General features: G+C 40.5%; 1 protein-coding gene across 2 annotated transcripts in view; it reads right to left on the reverse strand.

Annotated features, from left to right (window-relative positions):
* TMTC1 (transmembrane O-mannosyltransferase targeting cadherins 1) overlaps window positions 1-19,084 on the reverse strand; it is a 265,227-nt gene that overhangs the window by 61,421 nt on the left and 184,722 nt on the right. Inside the window, exons 10-11 of one of the 2 annotated variants that reach the window (XM_082352063.1) lie at window positions 12,692-12,859; window positions 5,205-5,318 (exon numbers count right to left, since the gene is read on the reverse strand). In XM_082352063.1, the coding sequence (XP_082208189.1) occupies window positions 5,205-5,318; window positions 12,692-12,859 (282 nt within the window). The remainder of the gene's footprint in view (window positions 1-5,204; window positions 5,319-12,691; window positions 12,860-19,084) is intronic. The other variant, XM_082352064.1, reaches the window with a different exon arrangement.

Consider the following 19,084-nt stretch of genomic DNA (forward strand, 5'->3'; position numbering starts at 1 on the left):
CTCCTTTCCAATGCGTTAGCCAATTAAATATCAGTTGTAGACTTCTTTTGTACAGGAGTTTTAAAAGTACATTTCTTTCCTTTTAGTTATGCCAATAAGAAGAGCCTGGTCAGGGACTTCAACCCACCCCCCCCCACCCCGCCCCCATGAACACAGTTTCCTTTCCCTTCAGATTTTCTATTTAAAACATCAACAGCAGATACATTAGGAGTGGACAAGGCCCCTCTAAGGATACCAAGGCTGCCAAAAACACACCTGAGTTCCCTCAGGGAAGGGGAATGCATCTCCTACTCAGTAGGACTTATGGGAGGGGGGACATCTTAGATGATTTCTGTGTATTTCATGTGAAACCATACCTGTGAAAAGAAAATAGCTATCTGGGTGACTGAGGATCACAGCCCTTTTATAAGGATGAAATCCTGCATGTGGCTGATATCCAACCACCTGGGGTGCATCAGCTAGTCTGGGTATGGCAGGGGCTTACTGTGGAGGCTGGAGGGAAGAGGACATCTAAGTGAACAAATGTTCAGTGGAACATGGGGCATTTTCCTGCTGACAGTGAAGAGACTTTGTTGATCCACCTGAACAAAGGTGAACTCTATTCTCATTCCCAGGTTCAGGGTTCTTGATGACCAGCCCGTATTAACCAACCAGTAATTGAGCCTTGCAGGAAATCTAATTATAAGATGAAAAACAATTTCCATGAGACTCTATCACCTATAATGAAGACTCTTTTAAAAGTCTCTTAATTGTGTCATCAGATTTGCAGATGTTCTCTATTCTCTCTAAAACATATTGGTGGATGCCTATAACATAATAAACCTTCTCTATAAGCCTGGGCCCTTCTGCTCCCTTAAGTTAAGCTACATGACTGCTAAGAGCCAGTTGTTCTTATTAACAGATTTATTCTAGTTGTTTATTGCAATTGCACAATATAATGAAATACCTTGCAAACTGATAAAATATAAAAGTAAAAAAGAGAGTTGTGATTTTTATGAAAACTAAAAAGTACTCTGGAAATACTCAAAAAAGGGAAGTCACTCAAAAAAATTGCTGTTGAATTCGATGTAAAATTGTAAAAGACTGGAGGAGAAAAATCAGAAAAATCTCAGATAGCCTTTACATTTTTATTCTACTTTAAAAATGATCACCACAGAAATGAACTGTGGTTGTATTTTTTGCAGATTCTAATCAGTAGACTCTTACTCAAAAAAAAAACTTGGTTTGACATTAGAAGACTTGGTGAATGGACATACATGTCAAATTTTAGGGTACAATAAAACATTCAAGAGTGAGCATGATTTGTTTTATGATTCTTCACTTTTAACTGACTTTTTAAGGTAATCAACAAGCTACCGGCCAAGTACACATTCAATATCTTCTGCATTTTATTTGGGCAGGGCCACTATCTTTTCTTTTGGGCTTACTGAATGAGTCATTTCATGTGAGTTTCTGTATAGGAAGAGCTGAATGGCGGGGTGGACTTTCTGTTAGGGAACCATTGACCGAAACCGCCCACCCTGGCCAGGCATGTTAATAAGTGCTTGCATGAGTTGTCTCACAACAGGAGGTCCCGATAAGGAACACAGTGCTGCCATAAAAAACTAACCAGGAGAATTCAGGAGGGGCCGAAAGGAGGGAGGAGATGCCATAGTATGTCCTGCCCACCTCCCAGAAGCCCTCATGCTAGAATCCACCTTGGCTGAGAGAGACGCACACCACCAGTAAGGACCTTGAGTCAGACCAAATATGGGCACAAACAAGATGATCGGCCAGAGACAACCTGGAAAGCTAACCCATTACCATAAAACCTAAGACTGCGAGCCACATGGCAGAGTAGTTCTCCTGGGTTCACTTACCCTGCTGCTCTCTGCCCAGGCACCCCTTCCCAATAAAGTTTTTTGCTTTGTCAGCACATGTGTCTCCTCGGACAATTCATTTCTGAGTGTTAGACAAGAGCCCAGTTCCGGGCCTGGGAAGGGGCCCCCCTTCCAGTAACATTTCTGCTCCCATTATACGAGGTGAAAATAGTAGAAACCTTGTCGAGAGTAACTCAATGGTCAGAAAGCTGTGGAGGCATATGGTAGCTCCACCAGTGGTGTTCTGATTTTCCAGCATAAAGAATCCCAAACTTTATAACACCCCATTAGGTATAAATATGAGAGCCACTCCTCACAGAAAGGAAAGCTTACATTTGTGTTTATGGAGGACTTAAGGAAAGTATTCTGACAACTTTCTTTGATGATTTGGGTCTTAATCTGACTCTGTATCCTCAGCTGCAGCATTTTTCAGGGGAGATCTCCCTTGTACTACAGAAATGTAATACATGAGGTGCACCAAAATGGAGAAGTCAGTCCGTGGTATTTTTACATTTAAAAAATAGAATGAAGTTAAAAAGCAGAAGAATATTCGTGTCATATATAATTACCAATTTAATATAGTGTTATTTTTAGAACTGTAAGCCAGCCAAAAAGATATTGGTATAGATACAATCCTAATGACTAATTTCACCATTGCCTTTGGAATCTATACAGTCATTACCACAGGAATGAATAACTGTTGGGGCTGATTTCAGATAATACCACCTTTAATCCTGCATTTCCCTAATTATTCTCTTTATTGCTGTTGCAAATGTGGAAAACATCAAGATACATCAAAGGTGAAGTAGGGTGGAGCAGTTGGGAGGGGAGGAATCCCTGTGTTAGCAACCTCCACAGAGAAAGAGTTATATTCAAGTAAGGGCAGTCTTCCAGTCACCTAGGATAAATAATCATCAAAATGATGAATAGTCCCAGTATTTTCCTTTTCTAACACAAAGAGTGACAATTTACTTAAATTTTAAAAAAACACAAAAAACCATATCCATTGAAAATTTACCATGGAGGTATCCATAACAAAAATGATGATACTTTAAATCAGAAATATTTTGAGCTTGGTCTGAGATGATGAAATATTTCACTAATTACTATGCAGTATATTTTTAGCTTTAATTGTCTTTACCCCATTTCTCAAGGGACAAGTTTCTTCCACAAGCACAGTTGATGAAGCAAACATTTATTTTTATTGACAGTGGAAGTCCCAACCAGCTACTGTAATTTTGTAAGGTCAGCTGCCGGAGAATTTTGCTTAATTTATACCCTTTCCCCAAGTTGTGCCCTAAGATCTGCCTTATTTTTCTGTTTGAACTTCACAGAAAATAGTCTGTTAGAATGAAACAAATTTACAAAGATACTGATATACTTCCCTCCAACCAATATTTTTCAGGCAAACTTACTGCTCTTTTCTTCCCTTTAAGAATGCCACCTAAAATCATGAAACACTAATTAATTATTAAAGCCAAAACACACTTTATTTGCTTAAATGTCCCTTGAAGGAACATGCCTTTTTAAAAAAAAATTTATTTTATATTGAGAATAGTTGATTAACAATGTTGGGTTAGTTTCAGGAGTACAGAAAAGTGATTCAGTTATACATATACATGTATCTATTCTTTTTCAAATTCTTTTCCCATTTAGGTTATTACAGAATATTGAGCAGAGTTCCCTGTGCTATACAATTGGTCTTTGTTGGTTATCTATTTTAAATATAGTAGTGTGTACATGTCAATCCCAAACTCCCAATCTATCCTTCCCCTCCACCCTTCCCCGCTGGTAACCATAAATTCACTGCCTAGGTCTGTGAGTCTGTTTCTGTTTTGTAAATATGTTCATCTGTATCATTTTTTTTTGGGGCGGGGGGAACATGCCTTTTTAAAAATAACATTTCCTCATCTCAAAAATAATACATGCTCATCGTGGAACATCCGAAGCACAATAAAAAGTATAAAGAAAAAATTAAACCATAATCTCACCAACCAGAGATAAGCATTGGAAATATCTGCATAAACTGGCTTGCAGTGAAAAATATGATTCTTTATTAAATCTTTAAAAATGTTTTCTATTTCTTAATAAAAACTTCTTTCCTCAATAAAAAGCTTTGTTACAATTATTCCTCTTGAACTTATATTTCTTGTAATCTTTGGAAAGGTATTTAGTAAGGAACTTCATGTGTACAGTTTAAAATTTTTGCCATATTGAATACTAAATAACAGGTCCTAAAGTCTAAAAGATGTGATTGATGAACAACATACTTAGGCAGAACACTGTTCAAAAAGATAACTTTAAAAATTAGGTCAGTTACTTTAAGAATGACAATTTCAAACTAAGCTTTGAGACAATCCTTAGAGGGAACTTCAGTGAAATGTATGATTTGTTTGGTACACATATTTTAGAGCATGTCCCAAAATGAAACAGTATCAGAAAATTCAACCAAATGTGGGACATACTGCAGAGGCATGGAAACCTCTTTGAAAAACTCCTGTGAGCTTCACATTATTCAATAAAGGAGAGGATTTGCCCACATTAGGAGATTCCAAGGCTGTGTTTGCTTATCACGACTCCACACATTCCAGGTTAAATACATTTACTATCTGGGATCTCTTAGGGAAGACTACCTTGAAAGTCAGAGTTGCAATTTAAAAGAGTACCTAAGGGCAATGCAGACAGCTGCTGGTAACCAGACCTTAAATTTGAATTTCCCTTAAAAGTCATCTCTAAAGCCATGTTTGGTGTATTCTCTTTCAGTGGATGAGTATAAGGAGAGTGTCAGGGCTGTTCATATTTTAAATTTTTAAAAATGTTTAAAACATTAGAAAAACATATACTGTATATATATTTATGTATATACATACCTTATTAACATATTCACAATGCGGTATCAAGTGTCTTCTCATTTTCCTTCTCTTTAATACAATTATCAGAGTATTTTATTTTTATACTCCAATGTCTTTATAGAAACCCTCTTAGATATTTATGTAAAGAGGGAAGCCTAAGCTGGGAAGAATTCACTGGAGTAAATATCCTGAGAACTTACAAGTATGTTTTTGACAACCAACTTCTATTGGTCTGTATATGTGTATTCAACTGTGTCACTTCACTGCATAATGTGTAGCAATGGAAATTTTTACAAGAAAACACTAAAAGTTAAAAGCAAGGTAGACTTAGACTCAAACACTGAGCCAAAAGACTTGGAGTCCCAGATCTATACCACCTCCAAGGAGATGTTCACTGTCAAGAGAAACAAACAACCCCCCAAATGCTGGGAGGGGTGAGTGAAATAAACAAGGGCCTAAGAAACACAACAGCCGACACCCATCTGCTGCTTACTTGAGGGCCGTTCTGTAGTGGTAGATGGCTTCCCTGTTCCGACCCTGGTCCTTCAGGAAATTGGCGTAGTTGTAGTGAACCTTGGCATTGTGGGGCAGAGTCTGAACTCCAGACCTAAAAATTAATAAATTTTAAAAAAATGAGTAACAAAGAGTACTGCTTAAGAATGTTGTCAGTTTCTTTCATGTTTTACTCACAGTTTCATGAACCTGTATTTGAAATGTCCATTGCATCCATCAAGGCCAAGTCTTCCAAAATTTGTGGATTATATGAGTTACTAAACATGCTTCTGTGGTAAACAGTGAAGGCTGTGCACAACTGTGTACAACTAAACAAACACGCTAACTGCACATGAAGCAGAGGTGGCAGGATGTGGTAAGAGATGAGTCTTTGGGGGAACAACCCGGCATGCTCAGGTTAATTCAGTTTTTTCCTTCCTTCCTTCACTTATAGCCTTTTTTAAATTTTTTAAAAAATAAAGACAGGTATAATTATTCTACAAGTTGCAGATAAGGAAAGGAGGTTTTGCTCAGAAAGGTTAAAAACTTTGCTTAAGTGGTCAGTGTGTTAGTGTGCTCGAGCTGGTAAAACAGAATACCTGGGGAGCCCCAGAGGGTAACACTGAAGCTTTGAAGATGACACAAGGAGGAAGACCTGCTGTCGTTTGTAACTGCCTCACAAAGTTACCCTGCACGAGATCAGATAGCTGGTAACTGGCAGGGATGGGATTCTGACCCGAGGACTTTGCTCCTAGAGTCCCTGTTGCCTCACCTGCAAGGAGGTGGTGGCAGGGGAGTGATGAAGGTAGATGGGTTTGGGGGCTGTCTGGAAAGAAAGCTCCTAGAACCTAGATGGGTTAAACGCTGGAGTGGGGCAGGTGATGAGAGAGAGGAAGCAGAAAGGATAACAACCTACTTTCCAGGCAATTGAACTTTAAATGCACTTCCTCTTCTAGGTGACATATTTTCATTTAATTTTTAATTTAAAGGTAAGAACACTAGGGGAACTCCATACAAATTAAACCTGTTAGGATAATACGTCAGGGTATTGTAAGCTTTGTTGAATTTTTGTTGAAATAACAGCCCCTTAACGTTATAAACCAAGAAACAAAATGTTTTTAATTTAAAAAGAAATAAATAAAAATGTTCAAAGGCAAAAAAAAAAAAAAAAAAAAAAAAGCCCAGTCCCTTAGGACCAGCAAAGACTGTTCCACTTAAAATCCACTGACCAAGTGCTTGAGGAACTCTCCAGAGGAGAGAATTTACAGGGAGTGTGGGCAGCTAGCAACCAACCCAAGGGCAACATCACGTGACAGCAGCAGACTTCAACTTACACAGAGCTGTTATGGTGATGTCAAATGCAAGGCAGTAGCTAGGATGTTCTGTTGTGTGTGGGGTGTGGCTGGAAACAGACGGGCTGTAGCTCTGTATTAAGAGCAGTTAGACCCCAGATCTTCTTCCCCACCAGGCACATCCAGGTGACTATTTCCTCTATTCTTTTCCCATCCCAGCAAAAGGCAAGACGTTTACTCTCTAGAGAAGTTGAATCAGAGAAATCAGGAACAACAGGTACAGTTGAGAGCCAGAAGAGCTGTACCTCCAAGGTAGATTAAGTGAAAATATATATTCTGAACAGTGGAATCTCCCTCACCCCATTATCCCCAGGTAAAACTCTGCATACTGGAAGCCAGGATTGGACTCCATGGAGGAGATTGGAGGAATCCTCTCACTGGAAACCGACTGACCCAAGACAAAAGATTTACAAATGCTGCCATTTGGGTGCTCCAGTGAAATCATCAATCTCCTTCAATTACCTTATGGTGAAGCTCACCAGCTAACACACAAACTAGAATTTTAATATAACATTTCAAATGGACATTACCCAAAGTACATTATGTCATGGGGGCAGGACCAAGTTCAGAGTGATGATAGTAATGGCTTTTTAAAAAATCCAATTTCTATACAGGAAAGTGTCTGATTTTTCTATCCAGATCTAAATAGTGCATGGTACAGGGAGATTTTAAAGTAACTTTGATTTCAGCATAGATATAACTGGCATATTTATTGGAATTGATCCTCCCTTCTGTGTGATTAGCATAGTTGCTCTACCATGTTTCACCCAAGTTCAGCCTGTGGAAAAGCGTCCTTGCTAAGATGAGGGCATTGTTCAGTGATGGCAGGATGGAAGTAATCATATTTGTAGCAGGCAAGCAGGCATGGGTGGAGTCACTGAAATCCTAAGAACACACTGCTTTTCCCATTGTTGTTTTTGACCTTTACGTTCTCTCTGTGATATTTTACTGCTACGTTTTTCCAGTCTCTCATTTTACAATAAACAGTTTGTGAAAAAAGGAAAATAAACAATTGACCAAAGGCAAAATTTTCCAGGTCACTCTGACTGGCCAGGTTGCTCCTCCTTCCGGGGTCAGTCTCATCAGTTTGCTTTTGGGATGTTGTGATTGAGTCGCCGCAACTGTCTTAACAGAACGTGCAGCCTTACACATATTTACTCCATAAGGAAATGTAGGATTCATAAGTTATGGGGCTGGATCCCAAATCCTATTAATAACTACAACAAGGATTATGAATTAAGGTCTCCCTCTGAACTCAGGATCTTAATTCATGCACTTTGCATTTCTCCCTCACACCTCTCGTTTGCAGAAGACTTGGCAAATAACAGAGATATCAAGCCACTTCTATCAGGTATCTCTCCAAGTTTGTAGAACATCAGTTTGTTTTGTTGGCATTACTGGAACAATAGGTCAGGAGAATCACCCCCAAATTCCTGATTAGAAAACAAACATTTAAAAAAATGTTCAGCCAGAGGTTAACAGGAAAGGAAAGTAAGAATTTATGGCTCTCCTCAATTGTGACCCTGTTTAACTTGAGGTTTCCAATGCCACAATCAGGTTAGCCAGTGCTTATGGAGGTTCATTTTGAATCAAGTGCTGAGCTAAGCATCCATTTCCATGGGCTATCTCCTTTCACCCTTTCAACAACCTATCCGATGGGTAGTATTACTGTACCTCCCATATGATGAGGAAATTGAAGCTCAGAGAGATTAAGACCATTTTCTAAGGTTACAGACTGAGTAAGTAGTTGAGCAGAGATTTCAACCAAGGTCAATATAAGGTCAGAATCATTCCTGAAGTTGGTCAATGTTTGATAAACCAAAAAGGTACCGCAAGATACTAGAAACATTAGAATTTCACTGGTAAACAAACTACGGCCTGATGGGCCACAGACATATCAATGTGTTTACCTTTTTACATAGATGTCTTCGGCCTCTTTCCCGAGACAATGGCAGAGCAGCTGCAAAAGAGACCACAGGGCCCACAAAGCCTCAAATATTTACAGTCTGGCCTTTACGAAGGAATTTGCCAATCCCTGGTTTATGTTCTCTGCCCTGGGAGGTCTGCTTATCTCTCTGGCTCAGCAATTCAGAGAGGAGGAAAGAGAAATGTGTTTCCTACAGGGAGGGAAGAAGATCTAGGCCATAAATTCTTAACTGGTGGTCCGCGGATCACTTAAATAGTTCATGAATGGGATTAAGAGAGACCCCAAACTGGATGCAAAAGAAAACATGCTGGCTTTGTCTTTCTAAGTATTTTGAAGATTTGCGGGCATGGGAAGAAAAGATTTCATCAAATTGTGTTATTTTGGTACCAAAATATAAAAGTCTGGGCTGTCACTAGGAGCTATGCACTTACCCTCTCCTCAGGTTAGATAGCAGAATAATCTCCTGTTCTGAGAATTAAAGAAAATGTATCTTGCACCTATGATTATGAACATCTCTCATTCTGTCTCTGTCTGTCTCTGTCTCTCTGTCTGTCTTTCTCTGTTTATATTGGGATTAACTTAAGTTAGAAAACATAAAGCAAAAAACAGGTGTGGTGAAGTATATGTATTCTTTGGCTTTTATATCAGATTTGGGTTCAAACCTGACACCTCCTTTTCACAGCGATTTCATCTTGGACAAACTGCTCTCTCTCTGAGCCTCTGATGAGACACAAGTGCTGGGTTCTTGTGCTTTTGTGTGTGAGGTTTTTGCCAATAAAAGTACAAAGCTGTGAGGGGGAACGTCCATCTGTATCTCCTAAAAATACATCATTCAGTGGGATCTTTTTTGTGACAGGAGGCCTCAGCTGGAAACCCTGGAATTTGACTGAAATTTGGATTTTCTCTAACACAAAGGTCTGTCCTAAGATATTCTGTAAGATCGTTCATAGTATTGCCAAGCAAAACCACTCTATATAATTAGAGAGGCCTCAACGAGACCATATGACCTAGGATGGTCAATGGGTTGATAGTCTGGAACAGAGGAGAAAACAGAAACAGGGTCTCTGTCAAGTACATCACCTCATCTAGAACCACGGCAACTTCTTCTTAGTTGGCCAGCTCTTGGTTTTGGCCATTATGGCTAATAGAGGTTTTCCTTATCCTTCCAGACTGAGCTCAGGCCTACAAGAGAACGGTCCTTGAAGGCTTGGGTTGGTCCCATTCACCTGCCTGCTCTTACACGGCACCCTGCTCTGCCTCTGTCTACCACCTGCTACATTACGTTAAAATGTGTTCATGTGTCTGACTCCCATCCAGACTTCAGGCTCCTCTAGTGTCTCGCCCCACCCACTGCTCTCTCATGTCCTAGAACACAGTGCAGAGCAATAATCTGAAAGCCTTACACAGTGTTTATCATACTGCCCTATGCATCTTTCACATACTCTTTTATTCTTACAGTACACCCAGAAGATAGACACTATCATTATTCTAAATTTAAAAAATTTTTCCTTTTCTAAAACTTATTTTTTGAATTGAAGTACAGCTGATTTACAATGTTGTGTTCATTTCAGGTATACAGCAAAGTGATTCAATTATACATATATATGTATATGTGTATATATATATTCTTTTTCAGATTCTTTTCCATTATGGTTTACCACAGGATATTGAACATAGTTCCCTGTGCTATATAGTACATCCTTGTTGGTTATCTATTTTATATATAGTAGTGTGTATATGTTAATCCCAAACTCCTAAATTTTAAAATAAGGAAACTAAGGCATGGAGTGGTTAAGTAACTCACCCATGATCACACAGCTATTAAATGGTAGAACTTGGAGGAAAGCCAGAAAGCCTAATTCCAGACTCCACACCAGCCACTAATCCTATCTTGCCTCAAAGATTCTTGGTAAATGTTCAACTGATTTGAACTTTACTCAGGAAAGATGAATACATATAAACATCTGGTCTTGAAGGAAAAAGAATAAATTTAAAGTCTCAGATACTTAAAAGTTTTCCCAGGACATAAATAAATTATAATAGGTAACGTTTTCTAAAAATTATTGATAGCTTTGATTTGCACATTACACAAAATTCCATTTGATCACCAAAGGCCTCTCAAGACACAAAGTCTCTTTAAGCACATATGTGGAATGCCTGTGTTTTAGTAATCAACTGTTCACTTCCTACATGCTTCCATCTAAAAAACCGGAAGTCTCTGCATGCAAGGTCAATGAGCTTTTTGTTTCTCTGTTTTCCTTTTTTTTAAAATCGCCGGCATCAGCTGTACAGGGTTTGAACACTAACTTGTCATCCTTGAGATAAAATGCTGTCTGCCAAAATCCATCCTCAGAGTTGCACTGATTAAGCAGTAAACATCATTAGAAAACACAATCAATCTTAGTACCTTTATTCAAGGAAAGGATTTAACACAGGGCAGAACCATTTTAAAGTTTCTCATAAAAGCACTGACTATTGAAAGTGAAAGAAAAAATGAATTAAGCCAACAGAAACCAGGAGGAAGTTATATTCCTGAACTTCCATGCCCCTGTGTTTACAGAATGACCTCAGCAGTGGGCAGTAAGAGGGAACAAGTCCATTGTAGTCCGTGAGAACTGCAATGAAGTGGGGGGTATGACAGGGATGGAACAGAATCTGAAGCCTAAAAGTGATATACAATTCCTAGAAAAAAACCCACAGGGCAACAGGTCCCTATAGTACCCCCTGAAGTAATGATGGTGACAATGATAATGATATAGTAACAGTAAATAAACTGATAAGACATGCATGCATGCCAGACTAAATTTTTTTCTATTAAAGAAAGTTAAATTGCCCAATAGCAAAATCAGATATATTGTTTCAAAACGGTAGAGGAGTACAGTGAACATTTGTCTTACTCCTTCATTCGTTCATTCACTCATTCACTCACTTCTGGCAGCCCAGAGTCTGTGCCCTTTTCCGGTGCTTGGGTTTCCTGTGGGGAATTCCCTCTTGCTGTGACATCTCAGTGGAAGCCCAGGGGCTCTGCCTGCCCTAACTGCCCCCATGGAAGTCAGGGGAGCATCTTTGATCAGTTCTGTCATCTCAGTGCCCTAGTGGGGACAAGGGGCAGGCACACGACCTAAGCTCAGGCTTAGTCAGAGGATTTTCTTTTCCTAGGACTGTGATGTGAAGAGAGAGAAAACTGGGGTACATTTACCCTCCATTCATTCCTTTGCAGGTGCCCAGGTCCCCTCAAGACAGACTATCCAGACACCTGTTTCCCATCTGCTACATGCTTGCTTCCTCACCTACTCCCCAATTCTGTGCGTTCTCCTATGCTCTTTCCGTATTTTCTCCTTCTGAAAGTGATTCCAACTCTGTTTCAGTTGTTTGCCTCCAAAGAATAAGTGTTGGGTACTGGTTGATTAGGGAACCAAATAAAAACCACATTGACTGAACTGGCCAACTGGGTCATAAGTGAGGACAGAAGCTGGAAGGGGTCAAAGACTGGGGACCCCTGGGAGACTGGGAAATGCTGCTGGGAGGCCAGGTGTGGCTGAGCCGGGGAGGCCAGGTGAAGGTCACCAGGGCTGTGACATCAAGGAGACAGACTAGCCCAGAAACACAGCATGATGAGCAACCCAAAGGATGTATTATACTTTACAACAATTTAGGGCTATAAATTGGCATTGTTATATTCAGAAACAGCTTCTACACCACATAAAAACCTACCAGGAGACGAAAAAGTCTTTCATTCCCTTGCTCACAATTAATGTTCAAAACAAAGCAACTAGATTACAACACAACTCAATATCCTGAAATATTCTGCATCTCTCTTCCTTCTTGCTGTGTGCTCACATTTCTCATTCACTCAGCTGAACAATGCAATTAGACTTACTGACCAATCTTATTTTGCTTATGGCTGATTTTACAGCCCAGCTCATTATCAAGACTTTCCATCTCAATTCACAGACCCAAAAACCTTCCCATGAGCCTTATCTTCATTAATTCACTTACAGTGAGCTCCCGTAAAACTTTATATAATACTATTTAAAAAACTAAAGTTAAAACCCAAAATAAAATGACATCTTCCATTTAAAACTTTACTAAAAAACGTTTCTGGATTAATAAATATTGCCAGACCCATGTCGCCTCGTTTGTTTGGAAACAAATACGTCAGCAAAGAAATAAATGGGAAGAGATTCACTTTCATCCCTCTAGTCATACCTGAATAGGGACTCTCTCGACAGCCAAATTTCATTCTGTTTCATGGTTTTCCAGGAGAAGAGCAGCAGCAGCAGCACAGTGGACACGCTCAGGGTGGCAGCCCCACAGCGATGCAGCCACGTGCACAGCTTGCTCATTCCGTGCACGAAAAGGATGCAGTAGCCCATGCTGGAAAACAGGGCGGAGAAGCAGGTGACTTTGGGGTGCGATGGAGGCCCCTGAGTATTCCATCCCCCCATGCAACTAACTTTTCAAACAGAGCTTGTCCTGTGATAGAAAACACAGACGTAACCCGCCCTGTCTGACACATTTCCATGTTAGAGCTCAAATGGTCTCCACCAGCACACTGGCTAGTTCTCTGGCACAAGTGTGGAGAACAACAGGTTCATCTTGCAGGCTCACGTTGCCCTGAATTTCCGCAGCTCAGGCATCCAGAAAAGTCCATCCTGTGTGTCTTGGGTCTTGACTGGACCCTCTGACCCAGGCTCCCTTATGTTCCTGACATTGTATAACCCTACTGGCACCATGTGTTCAAATTTGGACCCGGAGGCTTTGTGGGAGACAGTCCCTGGGGGAACTATCAGGTCCTGGAAGGGATGCTGGTCACCAAGGGGCATTGGTTTTGGTCTCCGGAAACGTGCCGCCTAGTGTATCCCCATTCTGGCCAAAGTCCTTAACGCTGAAGGAGGATCCTCCCACAGGCCGGCTCTGAGCCTCGCAGCGTGGAGCCTATCACAGACAAGCTGCATTGATCCGATTCTCATGCTGATTCCGGCTCAGCTTTCCCAACAGACACGAAGAATCCCTCACGTTATCGGAGTGGGGCTTTGGCACATTGATATCACATCTCTAAAAGCGTTGGCTTGGTGGATGGAATGTGGTCCCTCGCATCATCTGTGCACCTGCAGAGAGGCTCCCTGCCTGCCCACTGGCCTCAGAAAAACACAAACATTTAGTCTGCACTCATTATGCTGTGTGTATTTTAGTCAAAACTCATTTCTTTCCAAAGATGATAATACAAATTATTATAGAATATTTTAACAATGAAGCAAGCTTGTGTAAAGAAATCCTATATTAGTCAGACACTAATACTATAAGAAGCCCTAAATTAATACAACTCATTTACTTGTTCAATTATTTATTTGTTCTCTCTCTAGTATGTGACTGGCAGTATGCTGAGCACTAAAAATACAATTATGAGTAAAACACAGATTACGTGCCTGCCACTGTTACAGGCACCAAGAACGTATCAGTGGATAAAACAATCGTTCCTATCCTCCTGGAACTCACACGGATGGGACAACAGCCACCAAGCAAGTAAGACCCAGAGTAGGTTACACCAAATATGATACGTTAGGTGGAGAAAAATCAAGCAGGGAAGTGAAGGAGGGAGACCAGGAGGGGAAGGAAGGTGAGATATTCATATGGGCGGTCAGGGGAGGCCTCATTGAAAAGGTGACATGTGAAGAGCGTGCTGAAAGGCAGGGGGTGCACCCTGCAGGCACCCAGGTCCCCAGTGCTCGCTCTCTTCTCCCCCTGCCTTCGTAAAGCAGCACCTCTCAGGAGCAATGTTCATCGAGCACATCTTATGTGCCGAGCACATTCTCTACAGGAGCTCAGTTCATCCTTACATCCCTGGGGGTCACTGTTAGCGGCACTAAACTCCTGAAGACACTGAAGAAGAGAGGCGAACGCATTTGCTGAATTCGGTCACACAGCTCATGTCCAGTAGAGCAAAGACAAACACCCCGGAATTCCGGATTCCAGAGCCCACACTCCAACTGCTGTCCTGACGTTGGGGTTCTGCCTTGACTGGCTGATTCCTGTGTTCCTCACACCTATTACACAGCTTCACCTACTTCCTTCCCAATCACTCCATACACGACAACTCAATGGTCATTAACTGCCTCCTCGTAGGAAACAGCTGCCATCTGGCAGAGCAGTGGGGAAGGGAAATACTGGGATTCCAACAGCTCCAGAGCAACGGCCACAAAGTGGCAGAACACGAGGATAATGAAGATAACAGCAACCAAATTAGCTATTTTATACGTCTGCATGTTTGTTGAGTGCTCCCTATGTGTCGGGCACTGTGCTAAGATCTTTATGTGGGCCTGTCCAATATTTGTAGGGTCTGGAACAAGGACAGTACTGGCTTTAAATATATTACCTAATTAAAGCTCCCTATGTGTCGGGCACTGTGCTAAGATCTTTATGTGGGCCTGTCCAATATTTGTAGGGTCTGGAACAAGGACAGTACTGGCTTTAAATATATTACCTAATTAAAAAACTCAATCCTCAGTATCTCCCCCACTTCATAAGTGAGGAAACTAAAGCTTAGAGGACTTGAATAACTGGCCCACAGCTCCAAAAGCTAGGAGTAGAGTCAGATCAGAAGTCCCACGGCCCTAACCCCGTGCTATAATTCAGGGGTGGGCAAACTTTTTCTGTAAGAGGCCAGAGAGTAAATATTTCAGGCCATATGGCCTCTGTCCTTCCTAGTCAACTCTATCTTCGTAGCAGGAAAGCAGCCATTGACACGTATGTAAACGAATGGGCATGGCTGTGTTCCAACAAAATGTATTTATAAAAACAGGCTTTGGGCCAGATTCCACTCACAGGCCACAGTTGTTGAGCCCTGCTACAGCCCAAACGAAGGAGAATACCATTCCTTCCACTCAGCACAGGCATCAGGATCAAGTAACACGATCATTTTCTTTCAGAAGTCCTTGTATTGACATACGGTTTAAAGAAATGTGAAGCCATATAAAATCATCTCCACTTAGGTTTGCAAATTTCTTAGAGGGTATCACATTCTTAAAAACTTGAACACAATATCAGAGATTAAGATGCTTCTCTATTATGACATTTCATCTTTCAACATCTGCTTTACTGCAGATCTCAGCTGCAGGGGGGTAGGACTGCTCTCTCCATTACTGGGGCAGGGCAAGTCCTCATCTTGAAAGTGGAAAATCAAGCAAATGAGAAACTATGGACTTTTCTGGCCTCCAGGGAAATGAAACCAGATTCCAGTTTGGCCTGCTTAACCTGGTTAAGGAAAATCTGGGCTCTGACCAGAGACCTCCACAGAGAGCCCAAAGGAGTCAGTGTAAACCACTGACAATTGACAACATCATAACCTGGAGAACCAAGAGCCCAGCTGGCTGCTGAATGGCTTAGTTCAGTACCGAGAAACATTTTCAAAGCACGCTTGAGAAGTACCATGGCTGTCCCAGAGAAAGCAGCACAGAGATGATCTCTTGTTCACAGGCCACAGGGATCTCCAATTTTGAATGGATTTTACTGACAAGCTGCTCAGCCCACAGTGCTTATAAAAACTAAAGAAAGCTGCATCTCTCCTTTAAAACAGTGCAAATCCAAAGAGAACTGAATAGGAAATATCAATCAACAACATCTGTCCTTTCAAATTTGAATAGAAAATGTTTAAACCTGTTGTTTGAGAACGTTGTGAGCTGTTAATCGTCGCGTAAATAGTACAAATGTACTTTCACGTTCTTAAGTGATAAGAGAACAACATTTTCCCTTCCCATTTACATCAACCCTGGAGAGATGACAATTTTCTATGACTGGGCCAAGCATTTTATGATGTTTGTTACGGCTTCACTTTTTGTTTAATTATATGCAGCAAAGAGAAGTTTTTTGCTATTAAGTAGAATTGAAATTCTACCTTTCAACTTAACAAGCTCAAACAACCCACTGAGAGTATCTATTAATAGCATTAATGATACAAGACAGACATATTCTTCCTATTTTATTACTCTAAAAAATTCCCAACTTTAGATAGTTTGAAACATGTCCCTAATGAACTTCATGTTGATCTGTTGAATCCCCATCTCGCAAATTATCTGACCTTCAGATCTTATTCTGGTCTCATGAACGTTGACCCCAAATGGTTAAACAATAAAGCCCTGGAACCGTAAGCCCCAAATAGGTGTTTGACGCTACAGCACAGGAAGCCCCAGGGAGACAATGGTGGCTCCTCAGATCAGATTGAACTTGGAAGCTGGTGGCTTCTGTGAGCCCAGACTCATTAGTGTCCCCATTTCTTGCCTTTTCTTTTTTATCTCAAACATTTGATGGATGGGGAAATTTCCCAGAAGACTGAATGCATTTGGATGTGAGAGTTTATTCACATTCCAAGAAAAAGGTATCTCTTGTGCATTTCCTTAGCTCCCCATCCTAGGGGTGCTGGGCTGGGTATGAAAAGCTTCTTTATATTTACTTCTCCGTAAATAGATTTGTTCTGTTCTTTTCTTGGCATTACCTATGGAGCAAACTGGGAGAAAAACGCCTTTGCTTTCACCTTCTGAGAGCCTGCTAATTCTCTTTTACCTCTTTGAAGATGACATGCTTCCTCTCAACCTCCTAGTTCACCTACCAGCTCTAAAATTTATGAGACCTCCAGTGGTAAGTAAGGCAGGGTCTGGATCAGAAAAAAACCCGTTTGCCTCTCAATTCTGACACTTACTGTTGTTTGATTTCAGACAAATTATTTATTACCTGGTTCTTAATTTTCTTATTTTGTAAAAGGGAATAATAATTTTACACTGTGCACAATTGATGAACACACTAAACAATAAATAACATTAATATTATGTTATAATAATAATATTATTATTAGGGCATTATTTTCTGCTAAATAGAGTAGAAGGCAGGAAATGTGCAAAGTTTACATGTATTCCAGGTGGAAACAGATAACTCTGTATTTGGCTCTTGTAAATGTAACTTCCTAAGGTAACTAGAGCACTACTAGGTTCAACGGAACAAAAGTATTCTAGTGCAGACTTTAAGTTTGGGGGTTTGCAGTGAGGAAAAGGATTTCATTGGAGAATAAAGAGTCTAGAACTGGGTCTAGAGAGCTGGGTTCTTCTCTGACACTGGTGAGCTCTGTGCGACAGATTTACTTACAGAGCCTTATTGGGCCTTAGTTGTTTGTATTACAAGGGCTAAATATTGCCTGCCTTCAAGGCAGCTTAAAATGCAGCTACCTTGAAAGGTTGTTGCATGGAGTAAATGAAATAATATATGTGGGTGTGTTCTGTGAACTGAATACAAGGTATCAGTGTTCTCAAGGGCAGTGTCTATGTGTTCATGTGTGTATTACTACATCAATAAAATATGTGGTAGATCTGTAAATACACCTCAAGAAACCTACTTTATTGAAGTCCAGATTGACCCAAACTGTCTAATCTACAGGACAATTGTAAGTCTTTTAGGAGCATCCACCAAGAACACCCTTAAAACTTCAAAATACCTTGTATGATATTGTTGGCTTCTGAAAGGTATGACTCATACATCCTTTTTATAGAACAAAATACTACAGAAAATAAGGTACACTGGTCATATGTGAAACACATATGGTCATATATTTAAGTTAATGAACATTCATAAACCTCGACCACAAAAAGCACTAAGCAAATCTTCCCTTAGATCCATTTCAAATCTTTCTCTATTCTGTCTATCTTTGTGAAAGTGAAGGAAATGCAAAGTATAAACTCTTCGGTGAATGAATGCGTAATGAAGAAGCTTTTGTATTCAACTTTGATAAGAAATAAAGCATTAACTGTTTGGAAGTTCGGGCCAGTTTTAAGGATAGAGTACTGTTTTATTCATTTTTGCAGGCTAAGCACCGGCATGTAAGAAGGGCTGCTTCCGAAGTGTGATTGAACATTGCGGTGGAAGGTATCAGAAACTAACATGGAAACAAAAGTGAACTTAAAAATGAATCAATCCAAGTCGAGCCCAAAGATGACTTATCACCAGGAGTACTGTCCATACTCAGGGTGCAGTGTTTCCCTTCGCAGGCACCTTCACCCGAGCCTGGCTTACTTCCCTCTCAGCCTGGTTCCAGTAGCCACAACCAAATTTTCCATCTGGGCCTGAGAGACCTTTTGGCCAAAGCCAACCACCTCCCAAGTCACTCTGAATCTACTTCTAAAAAGTCAGAAAAACAATCTTCTCAACCCTCGTACAGTATACTCAGCTCTAGGACCTGAATTCTGCCATTTCTTCTTCCATAAACCACCATATTCTAGAGTCAGGCATCTTCACTTTTGAAGCAAAGGCATTAATGGACAATTCACTAGTTGTTGCCGTCCCCTCATCTCTTCCGCTATATTAACACAGACCTGACTGTACAGGCTGTGTCATATGTCCAGTGTTCTTTAGTTTTCTACAATACTCTCTAATGAAGCATCTATTGTTCTGGGTATTATGCGAAAACACAAACATACAAAATGGTGGTCCCAACTCTCATGAGGGCAAGATAATCCAGGTTTCTAAAAGAGTGCGGAGGATATTTTAAGATTACTAAAATTTGTATAAGAAGTCACTGGTTTGAGATATATTTCCCAGCACAGAATCCAAGAGCGAAGG

The sequence above is a fragment of the Balaenoptera borealis genome (genome assembly GCF_965194805.1).
Source record: "Balaenoptera borealis genome assembly, chromosome: 13".
NCBI lineage: Eukaryota > Metazoa > Chordata > Mammalia > Artiodactyla > Balaenopteridae > Balaenoptera > Balaenoptera borealis.